Raw genomic sequence first — 19,735 nt, 5'->3', positions numbered from 1 at the left:
ATGGCAGATATCGATGCGGCAAATGCCGCTTTGGCAGTCCAACTTGAGCTACAGGATCTAGAAACGTCCCTGACGACAATTCCCAGCAATGAAGAGAAGGCTCGAATCCGCGACCGCGTCGCTACCCTTCACTTCCAACTTGAAGAACTTGCGATATTCGATACCCAACAAGCAAACGCGAGACTACAGCAGAGCATCTACCGAGCCATGCTCTCAGACTTCCCGGAAGTTGACAGAATACTCGCACAAGAAACGCATGCCACGAACGGTAAACAAAATCAACAACCCGAACAGAGAGACAACAACTCAGCCACCAGAGTCGTGGGCAAAGATGGATACTACGAGGACCCCCGAATTCAACCCGATGGAAGTACTAGTCTAGAAGCGTACGTACACGATCTTGAGGCTGACGAAGTTCATTCATCGGCAGAGTGCTACGCTTGCATGGGAAATACTCCATATTCTCAACTCATCAGTCATGAAGAGTGCGAGCATCTCTGGTGCCGTCCGTGTCTGTTGGAACGTTTCGAGTTGGTTTTGAAGAACGAGAGCCAATATCCTGTCCGATGCTGCCGGAGACTTCCCATTATCTCCCATCAAAATCCCACCATTGTACGACTTCTGGGAGAGGAATCAGTCGCCAAGCTGGAGTTGAAGATCAAGGAATATACCACAACCGATCGGACGTACTGCCACGACCCTACTTGCTCGACATTCATTGACCCAGACACGTTCGCAGACAGAATGGCCACTTGCCCCTCGTGTCAGAAACACACTTGTGTGATGTGCAAAGCCGAGTTTCACTCCCTTCCCACCTGCAACGAATCCCAGGATAGGGCCTTCAACGACTGGGTAACGGCGAATGAAGCATCGACATGCCCCAACTGTCACCGTGTGATCATCATCTCGCACGGCTGCAATCATATGAGGTAGGTGGTTGACCATAACACGACCAAGGATGTATACTGATGCCCTTCACAGGTGTCACTGTGGAACGGAATTCTGCTACAATTGCAATGCTCCCTGGAAAACCTGTCAATGCCAGCAATGGCGTGAAGATCGCCTCCTCCAGCGGGCTGAAGCCATCGCCGTACTCCAGGATCGGACCGCCGATGTGCAGCGAATTATCGCAGAAATCGTAGGTCAGGGTGAATGCCGTCACGACAACTGGACCAGGGTCGGGGTATACTCTAGTGATGATGACCGTTGCTCGGACTGTGGCTGGCACGCTGATCAATTTCTATGGGAATGTGATGTTTGCGATATGCGGGTTTGCAGGAGGTGCAGACAGGACTACAGGCACTAGAGCACTACGACGAGAGTCTCTGTGAAAAAGCAATTCCGAGTCGCAGGAGACAACGGGAGCTGGATGTCTTCAACCCCCCCCCCCCCCCCCCCCCCAACACCATGCTACGGGATCTCGGTGCGACAAGAAGACCGAATAGTGAACTTGACTCCAGAGTTCGGCTAACGACATGAGAACGACAGGTTATCATTTGATGGTTTGTGACCTTCTGTTCCCGAAACATCCGACATGGTGGCGGAGATCTTAGATATACCTTCCGAGGTGCATTGCCACTCCTTTACGCTTCGTGAATCTTTCCCAATGCCCGACAGCCCTTCGCTTGCCCGCCTGCCCGCTTGTCTCCACTTCCCTCTGTTCCGCGCTCCATCAATCGAAGGCCATTTTGAATCCAGCAGGGCCCCCCAGTATCCATTTCGCATTGTTTGAATCACAAGACTTAGAGGCCAGCGAATGTGTTCAGGACGGGGAAGGTGTGCTTTTTATGATCCCTCAACGGAGAGATGAATATTAGTGTTTTGCTGTATACCTGAGAAAATAAAAAGGGCATGCGAGCAGACTAGATACAAGAGAGACGAGATCAAAAAATAAAGACCACATTTTTAACTCACTCGTGCTTGACATCCACCTTTGCGTTGGCAACATCCTGGAACCCTTTCTTGGGCGCACGAATCTTCAACAAACCAGCCTCCAGCGTGACGTTGACGTTCTCTACGTCGGTCGGGAAATTGACGTATCGGCGAAAAGGGCCGACTCTTCTCTCTCCAATCAACAGGTGGACTCCGCCCGCGTGAGGCTCTGTTTGTTCTTCTTCCACCTTTGCGTTTTCGGCATTGCCATAGTCTGGCCTCTCGACCTTGCCCGACAGCAGTAGGGATCGGTTGCCCGTCCAGGTCACGGTGATGTCTTCGGGCTTCTTGACGCCTGGTACTTCGATCTCGATGAGGTATTCCTTGATAGCATCGCGGAAATCCAAGTCTGGTTGGTTGGGGTGGTCTTCTGGTCTTGGGTGACGGCGCGCGATGTATTGGAGGAGTGACTGGTGCTGGTGGTGTCGCTCATGAGGGTTGTCCACCAATGGAGGTGGGTAGTCATAGTAGTACGCGTAGGCCATTGCTTTTGGGATGTCTTTTCTTGAGATTGACAAGGGGTTTCAAATGAAATTGAGGTTGTAAGGTCGCTTCTGGTTGCGGTTGTCCTTGTAGTGATGTGCCTCTGCACTGCAGCTGCTCTAGTATTTATCAATGGAGTTCTGAGGAGAAAAACGCGAAAGAGTTCTCGCTGAGTCGGAGAGGGACACGCATATTTATTTACCCCTACCTGATTCTAGAGCTCGAGGCGGGGCAAGATCCTGGCGGCAGAGCTCGAGCTCCCCATTGCTCGGTCCTTCGTGTGCCGACTGAGAACCTCTGAGATCTTGTGACCATTGAGCTCTCTCGCAGTGCCATGGACTTGGTTTTCGGAGCTATTGCTATAGGCGAGGTCCTGGAAAAGGTCTGGGTCCTTGGGGAGGTCGGTTTGGCTCCGGTGGCAGCCGATGAAATGACTTCTAGTGAGGGGCTAAACTCCATGATCTGTCTTTGACATGAAGAGCTACGGGACTTGGAAAGTTGTCATTGGGTGCTCATCTCATGACTACAAGGGGAAAGTAGCTCACATCATCATGAGATGGCGAGGTGGTGATATGCAGGAGTGGAGTGATGTTCCCATTGCTGAGTGGGTGTCATTACGCAACAAATGTACCGTGATTACCAAGTCCGTTTCGATGCCTCAGACGGCCTCCAGGGAGACAGCTTAAGCTGGCGCAGGACTGAGGGAGATTCAGATAGAACATTCCATGGAAGTCCCGTGTTCGATTCATGATTGTTAGCCAGCCCCGTCTCTGGAGGCATCTCAGAGGGGGCCAGATACTGGGGAGTCAGGAACTGGAGGGACCTCAATGACGCCGTGGAATGACAGTCATTACAAACTGGCTATGCCAAATACATCCTCGGCAAACGACTAGCTGCCCTTGTTTCTTGGAAACTACTTGTACTCTGATGGTTTATTCCAACTTCTTCTTTGTTGAACCGGTCCGTGTCCTCTTCAAAGTTCTCTCTATCGTATGATACCATATGATACCATATGATCTAAAATGATCCTACAAGTAGAGGGGTGTCTAGTTGTGCTTGTGGAAGGAAGGTTTTTTCGCCACACGTGCCGACAATACATCTACTCACCTTCAATCTCTGTCCGCTCATTTGCCTTGAAGCAAATAGCTAAGTCTTGGCTAACTGTCTCCTGAATGATGATGGTTGCCTACGATCCACTGACGTGGGATGTCGACGACACGTGCAGGCCGAAGCATTCGATCCTCAACTTGTGATCCTCGTATCCGACTTGGCTAAATCTTGCAGAAGCTTCTCGCTGGACCCCAGACCTGGGGCCGTGGCGCTGGGATCAAATGCGTCGCACGTGTCTACATATCTGTAGGACAGGCAGGGGAAAGGGATGGACTACAAGTACAAATATGTAAGGAAGGGCTCGCTAGGACCACCTTTCGCTTCTTTTCCCTGGCAGAGACCCACCAAAGCATTTGCAAATTCCAGAAAGGTTCCTGATTTGCACAAGCCGACTGTTGAATATCACAATCAAACGTTCGATCTTGAACTTCAACACTCCTCCAAAACCATCAAAAATCTGAAACGGCATCCGACAACCTCATCATGTCAACACTTGAGTGCCTGCTCCACCCTCACCACATCTCGTTGATTGACACGCACTCATTGCGTGCCAAGCTCAATCATGTGGGTGACGCCTACTACAACGTTGACGGCTTACCATCGCATCGCGGGGTACTGGCTCCAAAGTTCGACGTCTTCGAAATAGAAGGGGATGTAGGGGGATGGCTTCTGGTTGGCGATCTGCCGGGGATCGATTCTGCCGATGACATCAAGATTGAGTGGTTGGATGGTAGTACTATCTTCGTCCGTGGGAAAAAGGAGACATCGTCAATCCCGACTTTCGGTGAGACAGGAAGCACGATCATGAAGACTGTTCACAAGGAGAGACATGAAGGACTCTTTGAGCGTTCTGTTACATTGCCCGCAAAAGCGAACGCCAACGGGACGAAGATAGAGGTGAAAAGCGGAGTTGTCTTCGTGAGAATCCCGAAACAGAACTAGGCAGGGGCTGTGTGAACGGGGAGGATGCAAGGAAGAAGCTGTATATTGAATGGAATTGGGAGCGGACATTTATTGTCCAAGTCTTGTCCAAGTCGGTCTCCGCTTTTATTTGGGGGCATGTTAGTGTTAACATCAACTGGACCTTTTATTTTTATTTCCTTTTCACCTCTCATCGCTTTGTTTCCATTTCTGCCAACATCCCATAAGCCGTCCTTCTGGCGACAACTGCCCTTGTCATGATGACCGACCCTGGCGAGGCTGACAATGTTGTCCAATCAGCGGACGCTCAGCTCACTGGGGGCGCTAATTCTTTAGCGCCCAGGCACGTGACAGGACCAATTCTCCGAACGGCCTTGTGCCTTGCTAAATTTGGCCCATTCGGGGCTTGGGCCTCTGTCGAACGTCCCGTCCAGCAATTCACGCTACTCACATTTCATCGTTTTGATGGATGAATCTGATCTGATCTGACAAGCCACCATTTCTCGACGGCACACTCGACCAACTGTCAAGACCTTCCATCAACTTCATCCTATTCTTTTGCGCATATTTCCTGGCCGGCTGTCTCACAAGTTCCCAAACTTTGCCGCAACGCGTCGTCTCCTCGATTCCCACTCCTTGTCCGACCTCCGTCTCCTTGTCCCTCGCGCTCCGTCAGAGCCTCCTTCACCCTCTACTACCGTTCTCTGGGCTGGGACATTTTCGAGTGTCCTTCGCGAAGAACCGCACAATCGACACGCCTTCGACTATTTCAATTTCGTCACATCCACATCCAGCCTGGGCATTGGCTGCGACAACTTTAACCGGTAAAGCACCACAACATCTCCACGATTCCCCTCGTCCCTCATTAATTCTCCGAGTGTTTTGCTGCATGGACTTGCTACAGTCTCAGGCAAGAGACGCGCACAACACGGTCATCCGACAAAAGTCAGTCACTTCCCTCGGGTGCGGTTGAATTGAGTCCGCAGCAAGACAAGTGTCGAAGAGACTCTCGGCGTCGAATGTTTACTGGCCCATTTGCCATATATTCATGCAACGCCTTCTGAGCATATTTCAAACATGGCAGCCCCGCTTGACGAGCTGCACCAGGGGAACTCTGGCAACATGAGATACACCATAGGCACTTCTCGCAACCAGAATGAACATGCTCCACAGAACTCCAACGGTCAGTACCCATACACTCCGCCAACCCAGGCAAACGGCAACGCAAATGAAGTTCCGTACGATAGTGATGCCAGATATTCCTCCGATAGCAGGACTGGAAGAAAGAGATCCGTGGGTGGGCAAGGAGAACGGAGCAGATCAAGAACAAATGGCAGTGCCGGGAAGTCATCCAATTCGGGAACCAGACAATGTAGAAAGTGTGGTGAGCCTCTGACTGGTCAGTTCGTCCGTGCGCTTGGGGGAACATTTCACCTCGATTGTTTCAAATGCGCCGACTGCGGCCAAATTGTCGCCTCGAAGTTCTTCCCTGTGGATGCCGAGGATGGATCTGGACAATTTCCCCTATGCGAAACAGATTACTTCCGCCGTCTGGACCTGCTATGCTTCGAATGCGGCGGCGCACTTCGTGGCTCCTACATCACAGCCCTGGATCGAAAATATCACATCGAGCACTTCACATGTTCGGTTTGTCCGACCGTTTTCGGCGCCCAGGACAGCTATTACGAGCATGACGGGAGAGTTTACTGCCACTACCACTACTCTACGCAGTTCGCGCAGCGGTGCAATGGTTGTCAGACTGCTATTTTGAAACAATTTGTCGAGATCTTCCGAAATGGTCAGAACCAACATTGGCACCCCGAATGCTACATGATCCATAAATTCTGGAATGTCCGACTTGCACAATCTGAGGCAGTCGTGGAGAGGAGAGACATGCACGCCCCCGTTACCGAGGATGAGCGGGAAACAGTCAAGGAGGACGAGGAAAAGATGGAGGACAAGGTCTATCGAATCTGGAGCACGCTATCTACTTTCGAAGAATCCTCTGCTTCCTGCATCTCAGATATGCTTCTACATGTCAGTAATGGCGTCTACGTCGATGGAGTCATTGTTGCTCGGAAATTCATCTGGCATGTGGATATCCTATTCGGTGCTATCGATACCCTCGCAGCTTTGATTATCAAGGCTCAACTCAAAGAACTTGCCTATGGCCGGGAAGCGAAATTGCTATGTAAGAAAGTTGTGGCGTTTTTCACGCTTCTCTCGAAAACTCAGGAGACTGGGGTGCGAAAACTTGGCGTCACTCAAGAACTCTTGTCCTTGGTTACTGGCCTGGCTCATTACCTCAAGTTACTTATTCGCATTGGTCTCCAAGGAGCGCTGAAACTCGAACGTGAGAAGGGATCTCCGGAAGGCCTTCATGCTTTCTTGGATGAGCTTGCCGACCTGGAAACAATTAAAGAGCAGGAGATGAAATCACTGGATCTACAAGAGAGTGTGGCAGGACTTGCGAGCCAAGAATCAGACTGCTGCTCCGCGTGCATGGAACCCATCGACGACGAATGTGTTATGATTTACGGCCGCAGATGGCATGTAAAGCCCCGTCATCTTACTTGCAGCGTCTGCCAGCGAGATTTGACCAGCGACCTCGGCATTGCGATGTATAACGAAAGAGAAGAAAAGGTGTATTGCGTTGATCATGCAAAACGGACGCCGGATACGGTCTCAGGATTCGCCCACGTCACGAAGTAACAGCAATATGTCTTCTTACTCCGGGTCGCATTGGCACGCTTGCTTGAGGTGCTAAAGTCTGGCGGTACTCTACCACATACATCTGATGATCCCAACCTGACTCCATACAAAACCAATGATGGACATCATATATCGGGTTCTGGGGAACCGGTCATGCCTCACCAGATGATGGGATCACGATCTAGATCTTACGCAGGCACATCGAGCCAACAACAGTCATCACTGGAACAGACTGTGGGCGAGATGAAACGACTTCGGTCTACACGCAATGAACGCGCTCTTTCCACGACGTTCCGAAAGGCCCGTGAATCCCGAATCCTCTATGACGGAGCTGGTGTGCGACCAGGTTCTGAAGGAGCTGAAGGTCACGATCACCGAAACCCGGGTGGCTTTGAGATCGTTCAGGAGAAAGATCTTGATGGCCGCATGAAATCGGAACTTACATTTAATAATCAAGAGGGCCTGACCCTGGATGATATTCCACGGATTGTTGCCGCAGAGCAGGCAAAAGAACAACGGCCGAACGCTTTCCGTCATGCAGGCACCAACCTGATTGGTCACCGGGGCAATGAACCTCGACTGGTCAATGGCCATCAGCGAAACTCATCTGGTGGTGGTGCTGATCTCCTGGCTGGTGAACATCCCCTCAGAACCAAAAGATACTTCTCGGAACTATCCGCACTCGAGTATTTTATTGTCCGACATGTGGCAGTCCTTTCGATGCAGCCGTTGCTGGATGGGGAATACACCCTCGAGGATTTACTGGGTCTGATCGAGCAGCGAAAGCAGACATTCTGGGGTAAAGTCAGTCGTGCACTCCGTGGTGATGCTGGTGTCAAGAAGAAAGGCACTTTTGGCGTCCCCTTGGAGGTACTGGTTGAGCGTGAGGGAGCAGAATCAACCAACGGAGTCGGACCTGGCGCTCTCACAGTTCCAGCAATTGTGGATGACTGTGTATCAGCCATGAAACAGATGGATATGTCGGTTGAAGGCGTCTTCCGAAAGAATGGCAACATCAAACGCCTCAAAGAGACGGCAGAAGCGATTGATGCAAATCAGACCCCCGACCTCAACCGAGAAAACCCGGTACAGGTTGCCGCACTGCTCAAGAAGTTCCTGAGAGAGATGCCCGAGCCGTTACTGACATACAAGTTACAAAAGCTGTTCATCACTTCTCAAAAGATAGTGGACGACGAACGCCGAAGGAGGGTTCTGCATCTCACATGCTGTCTTATGCCAAAGAGTCACCGCGATACTATGGAAGTGCTATTCTCATTCCTGAAATGGGCAGCCTCTTTCTCTCAAGTTGATGAGGAGTCTGGCAGCAAAATGGACATCCACAACTTGGCTACCGTCATGGCCCCAAATATCTTGTACGCGAAAGAGAAGGCACCAGGCGCGAGGCAGCCTCAAGTGCCTCAGGTTGATGAAAGCTTCCTCGCCATTGAAGCCGTCAACACCCTGATCGAATATAATGATCTGTTCTGTCAGGTATGAAGCCAACAAATCTATATTCTATCGTTGCAAGAGCTAACTTTATCCACAGGTGCCCGAGGATCTACAGTCCATCTTGACCGACACGAATCTTCATGGCGTATCTGCAGAACTTACAACTAAGGAGATATTGTCCCGATACGGCCATATTGCTAAGGGCCAGGTGCAGAGACAGACAGTTGCGGCACCAGATGCACCAGTCCGCAGCCCCGTATCGGCTTCGAATTCGCTTGGACCTGTCGCCACGAGGGTGGATGTCGACCCATACCAGGCCACTGCGTGGCAGAAGCAAAGTTCTGTCAGGCCTGTACAGAACATGGCTTCAGCGACATCGACACCGGCACATGAGTTCAACTTCGGCGTCCCCAACAGCCCCTATGCTCGAGACCGCGCAGGAAGTGCTGATAGCAGCGGAAGTCGTGGAGGTGGACCAGGTGGAAGACAAAGCTACCAGCCGAGACCGGGGCAAATGGGGGTCACAGGTTGAGACACCACATTCAGATTCAACGCAAAAAATTTCATCTACATTCTCGAGACGGCGTTCCTCCTCATTGACTGGCTTCTTGGGCGTGATGTCGGATTTGCCTCAAGTCAGAGGCGTCGAACTCGGATGAAGGACCATATCAGTCAAACCAAACTTTCGCACGACCATTATGACACGAAAACACTTTTCCTTTGTTCGGTGCTACACTAGGGGACACAACGGGCGGCCTTCCATGCATAACTCCCACAATTGCAGAGCTTTCGTGGAATTTTCTTTACTTGTGCTCCCTCACAAGGTTTCTAACAATTGAGCTTCCAAGTCCTGGCCGGCGGTGCATCGAGCGCTTTTACGGCTTCGCTGGGCACAATTCATTACCATTCTTCACAGCAAGCGGTGCTTCAATTTACACAACAATTTTCGAGCTTGAAGGTTTCTCTTTTTACTCCTCTGAGCCGTGGAGTTCGTTTCTTTGCCACTCCTTGACCATGTCTGGAGATGTGCACTGCTCGATGAGAGTTGATTGAATACATTTTCTTTCCAAGGATTTGCGATATGCGAACTGGGCTCGCTGTCAGAAAGGATATTCTCGAGAGATTGATTCAGGGCTATGCTGGAGGGCCATTGGCGGGTCATTGTTTCAGCAGACCAATGTTGGATACAGAAGTCAGGCTCCCAAAAGAGTCGACTGCTGTAATCGATAACGGCGACAAAGGCGAGTCATGCTTGTTGGGAACAGGAGGATTGGGAGAAAGACGCAACAGTGTAAGAATTGGCAAAGAATTGGCAACCATGCAGTGCTTTGCAAGTGCTTGAATGAGCCTTCTCTCTCATGACGTCGGCTTGGAAAACAGATGGAGAGTGACACGGGGCACAAGAGGATTCCCACTGCTGGACTTTCTGCGGGCAGCGTGCCAAAGGATCTTGTCTTGCGATTCGAGAAGGTAGAAGCAATAATGGCAAATGCCTCCTTGGTGGAGCAACCGGTCCGACAAATTCCAACGACGCCACTTGATCACTTCTAGCAAGGACACGTTCGGACGGGGATGTTGACTGGGCAGCTGGGACTTTCTTGTGCGATATCGCGCTTTCACAAATCAAATATCATGATCCGAGCTTTCAGTGTTTCTGCTGAGAATAGAATCGCGCCGTGTTGGACAATCCTCCCTTGCAGGTGGTTGGCTGTAGTCTACTGTCTATCTGAAGAACATGCTCAATGCCCGTTGACATTGTCGACTCTATTTCTGTCCATCACTTCTCTTTCTTCTGTAGGACAGCATCCATGACTCTTCCCAGTCTCTCGACCGCCTCGTCACTGATCTGGTAATGCACGACCAACCGTCCTCCCCGGGCCTTTAGACCCTCCTTGCTCGCGAGCTCGGCGAACTCATCCGCCGAACAGCCTTCATTTGCAAGATCCAGCCAGACCATGTTGGTTTCCGTCGGGTTGGCCAATTTGCCACCCTTGGCCGTCCACAGCTCTGCGACTTTCCTTGCCCGGGCGTGGCTGTCACGCAACTTGCCGCCTTCGCCGTTGGGACCGTGGCCAAAATTCTCGGACACGGCGACGCGGGCAGCAGCGGAAATGACGCCCGCTTGGCGGGTGCCACCGCCGAGCATCTTGCGGATTCGTCGCGCGTGGGCGATGAAGGGCTTGCTGCCAACGATGATGGAGCCGATGGGTGCGCCGAGTCCCTTGGAGAAACACATGCTCACACTGTCAAACTCGCGTGTGAAGTCCGGGAGACTGCCGGCGTCGGCGGCGACAGCTTCCCAGATGCGCGCACCGTCCAAGTGGAGTCTGATGCCGTGGGAGCGGGCGAATTGGGAGATGCGACGGATTTCAGAAAGCGGCATTATCATGCCATCGAGGGTGTTTTCTAAGCTGATGACTCGGGTCGGACAAGCGTGGACATCGTCTGAGATTATGCAGTGTTTCTGGACATCCTCGAGAGTCAAGTGGTGGCCATTGCTGGGGGTGACGGAAATCAGCATGGCGCTCGAGAGGCAGCTCACACCGCCGGCCTCGTAGTTGTGGATGTGGCCCCTGATGTCGCAAAGCACCGAATGAGGTGGTTGGACCAGATGGCTGCGGAGTGCGACTTGGTTGCCCATTGTGCCCGACATGACGAGCAGACCGGCTTCATGGCCTGCCAGCGCAGCGACAGAGGACTCCAACTCGTTAGTGGTTGGATCCTCGAGGAAGACATCATCCAGCAGCGTGGTATTTGCAATTGCATCGAGCATGGATGCCGTGGGTGTAGTCATTACATCGCTGCGAAAATCAAGAGCAGCTGGGCCAGGTTGTTGCCAGGCATTGACCCTTTTGTGTGAGGCAGCATTGCTGTTCGCTTCTGTGATGGTAGAGCTCTGTTTGACGTCGGCGAAGGCATCTGGTTCGCCCCCATTGGTATGCGAGGTAGCCATCTTGTAACTGGAGTGGTTGATGCCTCTGGTTGAAGACAATCTGAGGGTTCCCGATAGTGGATGCAATTGGCACGTCGATCGCGCTGATGATATGCGGACTTTGGCCGCAGAATTCAACCCTTGTCTAGATGCTGCTGCAAGCATCTGGAAGAGACTTTCAAAGATGATTGTTGTTCCGACATCGGTAGAAGGCAATGATTTCGAAAGGCGTGAGTGTGTGCTCGATCAGTGTAACACGGGTGGAGGTGGGAGCGGCGATGCGCGCATCAAGATCCAATGACTTTGCCATGAGTTTAGCAGCGTTTGGCTGACGCCTGCAATGGCGGTTAAGGGTGGGATAGGGGTGGGTTAAGTGGCTTGGGAGGTTTAGGCACTGCCTAGACGGATTTCACCTGCCTAGATGAGCCGGGCTTGGCCCCACGTGCCCCCGCCTTGACACGACTCCTACCGCGGTGCCGAGTAACTCCAGAAACTCAGAGCGCAGGTCGCGTTAAGCCTCCACGCGTTTTTGCCGCACCTCACAGTCCACCATCCCTTTTTCCCTTCGTACGCCTTTTGCACATAATACCAGCAGTCGCAGTCAATGTCCGCTGCCAGCATTGAACGGCGGCAACGATATCGACATGACTACCTCCTCCCGCCGCAAGTCGCAACCTGCTTCTCCACAAGTCAACCTGCACTGTCTTCAATGCGACAGCCAAATCGGTACCTTCAATAACGAATGGATCCGCCTCACGAGTTCATACGTTCGTCCCGTTCACTCTGGTACTCACTTCGGGACTGAGATTGCGACCAACAAAACACAAGTCGTCCCTGAAGGCGTCACACAGCGATCTCTGGAAGGATGCACTCTTGCTGAAGTGTTTTGTACAAAATGTTCCGCGGCGGTTGGACAGTATTGCAAGATGATTCCTGCAGCCGCCCAGAGAAATATGTTGTATGTAAGATTCCATCGCAGTAGAAGAAAGATACGTGAGACTGACGAGTTTAAAGAAATCAGTATCTATACAAATTATCGAGGACATACTTGAAGAGCAGGGAGACTAATGAGCAGGTTGATCCTGTTTTTGGATACGCTGGGGACGCGGTCAGATCAACTGCAAGATCGAATGCCACTTCGGCTGTGAGCATGGCTGCCCACGCTCGCCGCTCGCGCACCTTCTTTGATAGACAAGAGATGCCTCCACATCTCCAACTGTTGACTGAGTCGCAAAGGGGGACTTCCGCACCCATCACATCGCAAGATAGGCACGGAAACACACCATTTAGAACCCCACCAGACACAGAGTCTCTGGACTCAACATTGACCCAGCACGCCATACAAGATGCGCGCTCGACACCACACGATCGGAGAATGGTAGACCATGAGATCAAAACGCTGGAGCACGATGCCCAGATTCAAGCCATCTCTTCGGTCTTAGAGACGTTTCGCAACACGCTAGATGAGATCAAGACATCTATCGAAGAACTTAAGGCTCAAACCTCGCCCCCTCGTCTCGATAAGCCAACACAAATCGACTTCGCGGGCAACATCCGCACCATGATCATGACCCTGACATCGGCTCAGGCGAATGCGCAAGAGCTAGAAGAACTTCGTGCTGAAAACGCCGCACTTCGAGCCAAGTGGGATATCGTGCAATCGGCTATGATTACCGCCACTGGACAATCCACTCCAAGCTCATCATACGAAGTACCCCACAAGAACAGCCTGGGAAAACGCAAACGCGACACCAGTGTCGCAGGATCGAGCGCGCTGATACCAGTGGTTGGAGCACTACAGACCCGGTCTCATCACCTAGAGACTGTTTCGTCTTCTACGCAAATGCCGACTCCGCAGTCTAGCAATCACTCAGACGGCCAATCTGCCGATGACTCCAATAGCTCAAGAATTTCGACACCAGAACAAGAAGCAGCCAGATCAAACTCTCAGAATATCCTTGACTACAGTGATCAATTCACGAATCAAGATAGAGTTCCCTCCAGAATGACGTCCTTGCGACGAAGCTTGAAGGGCCGTCTACTATCGGAGAGTCATCAACACACAGAAATTGCTAGCTTGGATGTTGGAGCTGCGCCTGTCGAAATGTCCAGCGCAGATACGCAAGCAAGCAGCAAGAATCCGGATACCCATGAGAACCAACAACAACCTATTCCAGGGTCTGTTGGGTACTTGTTGCGGTCATCGTCGCGACGCGATGACTCTCGAGAATCAATTCTTGCTGGACCTGCAAGAGAATCCGAGGACAATGAAGATCGGCCACAAGAGTGTAGAGAATCCGACTATCTAGAAGAGAACAATCGATTGCGTGACAGAAATGACGCGCCTTCGCTCGACATCGACCCTCTAGATACCTCGGAAATCCTCTCATCGATCGAAAAAGGCGCCGACTTTGGCGAAAACAGCGGGGTTCGCTCTTCCGCCTTCATGGATACTCTCAACGGTACGACTAATCTAGATGTCCAGCCATCGAATGAAGTTTCTGCGGTAGACGAACTCTCTGCTCAATCTGTACCCGCCAGACGAATTCGTAGCAAAACGGCAGGGCCGTCCACGCGAAGCAAGATCGACTTCATCATGGATAGCCGAAGTGTTGCCCCGGAGCCAGCGGCACTACGTCGCACGATTCCTCGCCGACTCTGCGCGAACCAGGAAGCACGGTTCGAACACGCGACACCCGAGTCGATCGAGCAAGAGTTGAAAGTACTGGAGAATCCCAAAGGGCGTCGAAAATCTAAGCCTCATGTTCAGACGACCAAAAAGATCCTCGACAAAGAACTAAAGGAGCTCGGCTTGGAGGAATGGATTGGGAAAGACAAGGATGATCCCGAATACAAGAGAGTCGTGGAAGAGGCCAGGGACCGCAAAAGAGAACAGATGAGATTGGCCGCATTAGCGCGACGTGGAATCAGCCTTCCAGGAGCGCCTGAAGATGATGAACGAGCAGAATCAACCTCAACCTTACAGGAAGCATTTACCCAAGCCTCTGACGCTCTCACCGACAGCACCAACGAAGGAAATGGAGGAAAACAGATACAGATCATCAATGTCTCAGAGGCGGCAGCGAGACGGGCGAAGGGGAGCGGAACGTGCAGGAAGAAACGTGAACAGCGAGAAGAGGAAATCCGCCGGAGAGATATGCTGGCGAAAGAAGCAATGGATATGAATGACTAGAGCTCGACGCAGTTGTAGTCGACGCGGTCAGAGACGCGTTTCAATGACGCCAAACACCAGTGCTTGGGAGAACATGTGGTGCAAACACACCTGAGTAAGGTCGGAATATGTAATGCATGCTCTTTGCAACAAGACCCTTTACATGTTGCGGATGTGGCGCGTGACGTCCCGCGCCTTGAAGGCATCGTGATCCTACGAGTCCCAGTACGAGTGCTCAAAGACACTTAAAGTAAGCGAATGCCACATCTATCACGCATCCATTGGCTCTCGTTTGCCCGGCTCCGGGACACGCTACTCTAGCCAGGAACGGGGAGCCGGGAACACAAGTTGACGAAATCCACATGAGGCCGCCCTGTCGCCTAGAGCTTCGGGGCTCAATCGCGAGGAGCTGCAGGGATCCTGCCTGGGCGAGTGTTGGCGGGGAAATTTCCTCGAGAGCCGCAGGTGAATCTCGACCTCATTTATCCTCTCTCGCGCACCCTTTTTCCTGCTCACTTCGTTTCTGGTTTCTGTACGGCCGTTTTGATAGCGTTGCTCTTTTGGATGTTTAGAAAATCAGTGCTCACCTCGAACGCATCTCCCGTCTTGGGGCCATAGTCCGATCTGAAAGGTGCTCCTCCAGTGCTCAAGACCGCCACATGACAAATTGCTAATGGTCTCCCACAGGGACCTATCCTCGAACGTCTCTACTTCCTCGCGCAACTGCCCTCGGTAAGTTGATTCTTTCGCCTCACTCGAGTTAGCCGGTGCTTCGTATGGTGGAGTGTCGAGACGTCGGTGGAAAGAGTTGGCACTTCTACATCATGTTTGCTCCTCGTTGCGAAGCGCTCGAAGTATGGGAGTTCCCTATTGCAGAAATACACACTTTAGAGGCTCGTGGACAGGGAAAATACTGCGGTCGCATATCAAACAGGCGCACTCTTCTTCTGTGGGAATGCGTTGGTCGTCGATATCAAAGACTAATGCGCACATCGACAGTTTTGTTAGGCCAATTAGCCATCTGCCTTACAAAGGTTTATTACCAGGTGTGTGCGATAAAATCCATGCCTTCCTCCCACCCGTATGTCAATATGTCCTCGTGCTTTTGGCTTCAAGTCTAGAGCTGCTGCGGTCGTTTCCTCGCGGCTACACCTTTCCTTTTGTTCATCCTGTCTCTCCTGCTTCCACAAACTGGACAATACTAACGATATTCCAGACATACACCTAGGCTCTGGGCATGCCATTCTCTCGTTGGCTCAATTAATCTGGGTCTACATATTTCCCAGTGCAATATAATACAATTGGGATGGTAAACAAGTCGGTCGTGCTTGGTCAGTAAGTCATGCGATGACGAACCTTCAGTCTACTGACGAGATTCCCTCCAGCGTCATCTTGCTGCGTAAGGATACACAGGTTGTATTCAACCCTCTCCGCTGTCTGCGCAGTTCAGCTTGTCGTGATACGCCTTTGACACGTCCATTATGGTCTCGCAACCCACCCAGCCTTCAACGCAGCCGATTGAAGACCCTCGCCGTCTAAGGAGGAACGTGTCCAATATATCGAACGAGGATGCCATAGACGTGATATGTCTGTTGAGTCCAACTTCCCCTGCCGCGTTTGAGGCGGTAAAAGCGAACCTGTTGGATTCACCCATGCACATACTGCAAAATGCCGACCTACAGGATATCAGCGAAGACGACCTGCTTTTCCGGGACGAATTTAATCAGCCCCGAGACCTAGCTTTGCGAATGTCGTCGCCTGTCACGAATCTAAAAGATGGGTTTAGATTTGGCCGCGCTCGGAATCAATGCGACGTGCTTCTCACCGCATACGATGATGACAACTTAGTGAGCAAAGTGCATTTCAAGATATTTGTGAACAGCCAGGGCAGCCTTATGCTGGAAGACTTATCTACCAATGGAACCGTCGTTGATGATGTCCACCTCAGGGCGAGAGCTCGTCGAGATAATCCTAACCTCAGACCCGCGACTATCGCCCTCAAGCATGGCTCTATCATTTCTCTCTTTGGTGGTGGAAGAAAGAACGAGATCAAGATGATGGTGCGGATACCCAGTCGTGGTGACTACGAAGACGAATATGAAGAGAATCTGAGAAGGTATCTCGCCGCAAGAGGTGATGTGGCGCAATTTGCTTCCATGAGGGAGAGCACGTATGGAAATTACTGGAATGGAGGCTCCTTGTACAACTTTACCGGTCTGCTTGGAAAAGGGGCTTTTGCAACCGTCTATAAGGTCCAGACGAAGGAAGAAGGCGACATCTACGCAGCAAAGGAGCTTGACAAGCGCCGCTTTATCAAAAACGGCGTCCTCGATATGAAATTTGACAGCGAACTCAACATTATGAAAAACCTGAGCCATCCGAATATTGTCAACTACGTCGATTGTCACACTTACCAACACTGGATTTATATCCTGATGGAGTATGTCCCCTACGGCGAGCTTGCGAAAGAGCTCGGGAAGCATGGAGCTATCCCCGAGTCCGACGTTCAGCAGATTGCCAAACAGATATTGCACGCTCTCTATTATCTTCATCGAAGAAACATCACCCATCGCGATATCAAGCCAGACAACATCCTCATAGCGTCCCGAAATCCTCTGATCGTCAAGCTATCCGACTTTGGCTTGTCAAAATGTGTGACCGACCAAGAGACCTTTCTCAAAACGTTTTGTGGTACTCTTCTTTATTGTGCACCGGAGGTATACCCTGACTATGCAACGTATACACAAGGAACAGCTACAAAAAGACGTCGGTTAGGAGAACCTGCAACAAAACAACCCCCGTCACCCTACGATCAGTCTGTGGATATGTGGTCCTTTGGCGCCGTCATTTTCCACCTTCTCTGCGGGAAGCCTCCAGTCACCGGACGAGGCGATGATCGCGGCGCGCAAATGCTGAACAATATTATGACGAAGAATGTCAACTTTGACACGCTGAGGCAGGCTGGGGTATCAGAGATGGCAATCGATTTCGTTGGGAAGCTCCTAAATAGGAACCCTGCTCTACGGCCAAAGGAGCCTGAATGTTTGCGACACCCGTGGCTACGCGACTTGCCAGATCACTGCAACTATGAGGATATCGAGGAGCTGGTTGACAACCCACAAAACTGCCTCGAAGTTGTTGATGAAGTCGACGAGGATATCATCGACGAAGAATTGATTAACACCTTGAACCAACTGACGCAGCCGCCCTCTTCAGTGCGGACACCAGATCGCCCAGCGAAGCGCATTCGCACGCGAACAGAACTATCACCCTTGGCGGGAGCTATCGCATATCCTCGTCTCCCCGAACCTGGTGAAAGTTTTCTGCCGTTACCCGTTGCGCCAGAACTACCGGCCCAACGTCTCTTTGGAGAGATTTCCGCGTCCGCTCTGCGTAGTTCGGGAATATTTGGCGGAGAACTGAGCCCGACTTCGCCGACAGCAGTACAAGATATCCGAAATCGAGTCGAGCAAATCAGCGTGAATGATTTTGGAGATCGTGGTCCACCGCGTATTGCAGAAAACGCTGACATTTCTGGCCGACCACCTCAATATCCTCAGGTACTCGGCGTACCTGAAATCGCAGGCGGTTCAGCCGCAAGCCTTATGGGGGCAGAGAACCAAATAGGTCAGCTTAACATGGCGTCTCCTGAGGCAGATATTTCGGACGTAGCAACTCCAGAAACAACCAACCCTGTCACTCCTGAGACCCGTCAGCTGTCGCCCTCGGCTTCAGTCACTCCACACGCGAATAACGAATCTGGGGATACGGCTCAAGTGTCCGAAGAGCCCGTATGTACTCGTCGCATCGACCTTGGCCTAGTCGATGACCCAGCTCACTTTGAGGCAGAGGTCGAAGCAAGGAATGTGTCGAGAGCCAGTAGGCTCCGGGCAAAGGCGGAGACATTTCATGGAAATTTGATCACCAGAAACTCCCCTCCATCAGCTGAGCTTGCCGTCACGATTGACGCGAAGACTGGTCATGAGGTTAGAAGTATGGGGCGATTGGACCGTTTCATCCGTCCTGCTCCAGAGCTGGAGAGTACAACCAGAACGAGTTCTCAAACAACTCAATTCATCAAACCTGCACGACGATATGGCAAGCTCACCAGCATTCCTGGGTCTTTTGCAAACGTTACCATCAACCTGGAAGCCAGATTCATACTGTGGGGACGGGGCATTGATTGCACCGTTAAGTACCCTGACACCAAAGACACACGAATTCCCAAATTCGCCCTCAAGATCACATTCTGGGCACCTGGTATGGAGGCTCACATCAATCGCGGAAATGACTGGACCGCACTTCCTGGGGTTAGAACACTGGTCGCGACTTCGGCAAGCGGATCTGTCTTTGTCAACGACGTCGAACTGCGAAAGGAGTCACCCTCCGGAGATGCCGCCTTGTTTGGGAAGCTGTATACAGGAGACGTCATCACCATTTTCGACAATGGCAAGGGAGAGTTTTTGAAGTTCAAGGTGGAAATTACGTTTGGGGACAGTGCAAGACCAAGGCCTACTGACGAAGAAGGGTTCATCGTCCAGGAGGAACGACACCATCATCAACGGATGAAGGAACGCGAGAGCATGAGGTTGAGTATGAGAGACAATGCTGGCGAGGTGCCCATCGCGCCAACCGTGCGACTAGAGCCGGATTGTTGAATGAGGATATGCCCATTGGATGGTGGACGGATAGCTTGGAAATGACCATGTCATGATAGTGCTGTGACTGTTGAGCACCTCGAATACATTCGAGTTTTACAAACCAAAAACAAAGTAATGATGCGCAAAGCTGCCGCCGTTGGAAAGTTGCATATGTCCAAAGTCCTTTCTTTTATCAGGCACTGTGCAACCCTCCCGGTCGATTTGACTTTTCTCCACGGATACCATGCACACATCAAGCCGTGATACGCGGGACCGGGTTGGGATGGGTGGCTGGCTGGCTTTATAGCCACTGACCAGGGTCCCACTCATGGCGAGGGTCGGAGCCATCGTCGCCATCGTGGCTGGCCATCGATACGCCTAGAG

General features: G+C 51.6%; 8 protein-coding genes across 8 annotated transcripts; 6 read left to right on the top strand and 2 right to left on the bottom strand.

The window, feature by feature from the left end:
* Positions 1 to 1,197, top strand: AYO21_04415 (hypothetical protein; the record flags this gene model as incomplete). The annotated part of the gene is made up of 3 exons (XM_022654388.1): positions 1 to 929; positions 982 to 1,138; positions 1,195 to 1,197. 3 exons carry the CDS (start codon positions 1 to 3, stop codon positions 1,195 to 1,197), a joined length of 1,089 nt encoding a protein of 362 aa, XP_022513425.1.
* A 713-nt stretch (positions 1,198 to 1,910) lies between these two features.
* On the bottom strand, positions 1,911 to 2,417 carry AYO21_04414 (hypothetical protein; the record flags this gene model as incomplete). The annotated part of the gene is made up of 1 exon (XM_022654387.1): positions 1,911 to 2,417. One exon carries the CDS (start codon positions 2,415 to 2,417, stop codon positions 1,911 to 1,913), a length of 507 nt encoding a protein of 168 aa, XP_022513424.1.
* A 1,591-nt stretch (positions 2,418 to 4,008) lies between these two features.
* On the top strand, positions 4,009 to 4,467 carry AYO21_04413 (hypothetical protein; the record flags this gene model as incomplete). Its single annotated transcript, XM_022654386.1, has 1 exon — positions 4,009 to 4,467. The coding sequence occupies one exon, from the start codon at positions 4,009 to 4,011 to the stop codon at positions 4,465 to 4,467; it is 459 nt and encodes a 152-aa protein (XP_022513423.1).
* Positions 4,468 to 5,523: 1,056 nt separating this feature from the next.
* On the top strand, positions 5,524 to 7,158 carry AYO21_04412 (hypothetical protein; the record flags this gene model as incomplete). The annotated part of the gene is made up of 1 exon (XM_022654385.1): positions 5,524 to 7,158. One exon carries the CDS (start codon positions 5,524 to 5,526, stop codon positions 7,156 to 7,158), a length of 1,635 nt encoding a protein of 544 aa, XP_022513422.1.
* Positions 7,159 to 7,311: 153 nt separating this feature from the next.
* Positions 7,312 to 9,139, top strand: AYO21_04411 (hypothetical protein; the record flags this gene model as incomplete). The annotated part of the gene is made up of 2 exons (XM_022654384.1): positions 7,312 to 8,649; positions 8,705 to 9,139. 2 exons carry the CDS (start codon positions 7,312 to 7,314, stop codon positions 9,137 to 9,139), a joined length of 1,773 nt encoding a protein of 590 aa, XP_022513421.1.
* A 1,245-nt stretch (positions 9,140 to 10,384) lies between these two features.
* AYO21_04410 (hypothetical protein) lies at positions 10,385 to 11,560 on the bottom strand (the record flags this gene model as incomplete). Its single annotated transcript, XM_022654383.1, has 1 exon — positions 10,385 to 11,560. One exon carries the CDS (start codon positions 11,558 to 11,560, stop codon positions 10,385 to 10,387), a length of 1,176 nt encoding a protein of 391 aa, XP_022513420.1.
* A 1,129-nt stretch (positions 11,561 to 12,689) lies between these two features.
* Positions 12,690 to 14,732, top strand: AYO21_04409 (hypothetical protein; the record flags this gene model as incomplete). The annotated part of the gene is made up of 1 exon (XM_022654382.1): positions 12,690 to 14,732. One exon carries the CDS (start codon positions 12,690 to 12,692, stop codon positions 14,730 to 14,732), a length of 2,043 nt encoding a protein of 680 aa, XP_022513419.1.
* A 1,460-nt stretch (positions 14,733 to 16,192) lies between these two features.
* AYO21_04408 (hypothetical protein) lies at positions 16,193 to 19,369 on the top strand (the record flags this gene model as incomplete). The annotated part of the gene is made up of 1 exon (XM_022654381.1): positions 16,193 to 19,369. The coding sequence occupies one exon, from the start codon at positions 16,193 to 16,195 to the stop codon at positions 19,367 to 19,369; it is 3,177 nt and encodes a 1,058-aa protein (XP_022513418.1).
* Positions 19,370 to 19,735: the final 366 nt, after the last annotated feature.

The sequence above is a fragment of the Fonsecaea monophora genome (genome assembly GCF_001642475.1).
Source record: "Fonsecaea monophora strain CBS 269.37 chromosome Unknown Scaff24, whole genome shotgun sequence".
Lineage (NCBI taxonomy): Eukaryota > Fungi > Ascomycota > Eurotiomycetes > Chaetothyriales > Herpotrichiellaceae > Fonsecaea > Fonsecaea monophora.
This window is presented reverse-complemented; position numbering and strand designations above follow the sequence as displayed.